At 43.8% G+C, this 1,527-nt stretch overlaps 1 protein-coding gene across 1 annotated transcript in view; it reads left to right on the plus strand.

Moving 5' to 3' along the window:
* Positions 1–1,527, plus strand: part of NCL (nucleolin) — a 9,707-nt gene that overhangs the window by 1,926 nt on the left and 6,254 nt on the right. Inside the window, exon 3 of the mRNA XM_012652201.1 lies at positions 1,044–1,526. Within this exon, the coding sequence (XP_012507655.1) occupies positions 1,044–1,526 (483 nt within the window). The remainder of the gene's footprint in view (positions 1–1,043; position 1,527) is intronic.

The raw sequence follows: 1,527 nt of genomic DNA on the forward strand, positions 1-1,527 counted from the left end.
GAGACGGGGGTCTCGCTCTTGCTCAGGCTGGTCTCGAACTCCTGAGCTCAAACGAACCGCCTGCCTTGGCCTCCCAGAGTGCTAGGATTACAGGCGAGCCACCACGCCCGGCCACATTATCCAGTTTCAACATGTTATCATTAGCCCCATGGGCTAGAGAGGGAAAGATATATTTTATAAAATAAGTGGCAGGGCTGAACATTGTATTCAGATCTGAGGATTACCTTACCAGATTCCTTTTCTACCCTCCAGTCGAGGTTAATTGCTCTGTATTCCACTATATATAAGCTTAGTAACACTAATTACTGTGTTATAATTATCTCTGGTGTAGATTAGCACTCTTAGCTATTGTTTGCTCACCCTAAAGACAACTGACCACTTAAATGTGCTCAGTTTTCTTGTTTAGAGTTTAGTAAAAGGTTTACTCTTCCACATATTACGTGGTAAAACTAGTAATCCAAAAGCAGATTTGAATGGGACTTAAATGTAGATAAATGATGGTTTTTATCAGGGTAACATGCTCACTTTTCGATGTGCTATGATTTGGCAAGAGTTATCCAGCCTGGCTATTTGAACTTCATTTTACTTTGAGTCCTAAGAATTGAGCGTTTGTTGGGCTCTATCACCGCACTTAAGAACGCCAAATGATTTGTTAACAGTCTGCGTAGCCTCTTGTATGTAAGATTTTGAATAATGTACGTATATTCTTCATCCTTAAACTACATTTGTGATTGATACTATTCTCATTTTCAGATGAGAAAGTTGAGGTTTAAAAAAGTATAAGGCAGAAGAATTCCATGGGTATTTTAAATGTTCAGAAAGTTTGTTTATGCTTGGGAATTTTACCTGATAGTGAGAGCTGTGACTTGATGGACACATAACAAGGCCCTGGAGTGTCACATGCTATCATGTACCTGATGCCTGTGGCTCTGAGGCAGTGCCAGAATCTAACACTCACTGGGATGTCCCCATGGCTATCTTTTGGAGTGTGGGGGCAGACTTACATTGGTTTTTTTAAAAATTATTTTCTTTTTGTTCTCAAGGTTATCATCCCTCAGAAGAAAGGCAAGAAGGCTACTGCAGCCCCAGCGAAGAAGGTGGTGGTTTCTCCAACAAAAAAGGTTGCAGTTGCCACACCTGCGAAGAAAGCAGCTGTCACCCCAGGCAAAAAGGCAGCAGCCACACAGGCCAAGAAGACGGTTACACCAGCCAAAGCAGTTGCGACACCTGGCAAAAAGGGAGCCACACCAGGCAAAGCACTGGTAGCAACCCCTGGTAAGAAGGGAGCTGCCACCCCAGCCAAGGGAGCAAAGAACGGCAAGAATGCCAAGAAGGAAGACAGTGATGAGGAGGAGGATGACAGTGAGGAGGATGATGAGGATGAGGAGGATGATGATGATGAAGAAGATGAGGAGGAGGATGAATTTGAACCAGCAGTGATTAAAGCAGCAACTGCTGCCCCTGCCTCAGAGGACGAGGATGATGAGGATGATGAAGAGGATGAGGATGAGGATGATGAAGAAGATG

This window comes from Propithecus coquereli, unplaced genomic scaffold, assembly GCF_000956105.1.
Source record: "Propithecus coquereli isolate 6110/MARCELLA unplaced genomic scaffold, Pcoq_1.0 Scaffold383, whole genome shotgun sequence".
Lineage (NCBI taxonomy): Eukaryota > Metazoa > Chordata > Mammalia > Primates > Indriidae > Propithecus > Propithecus coquereli.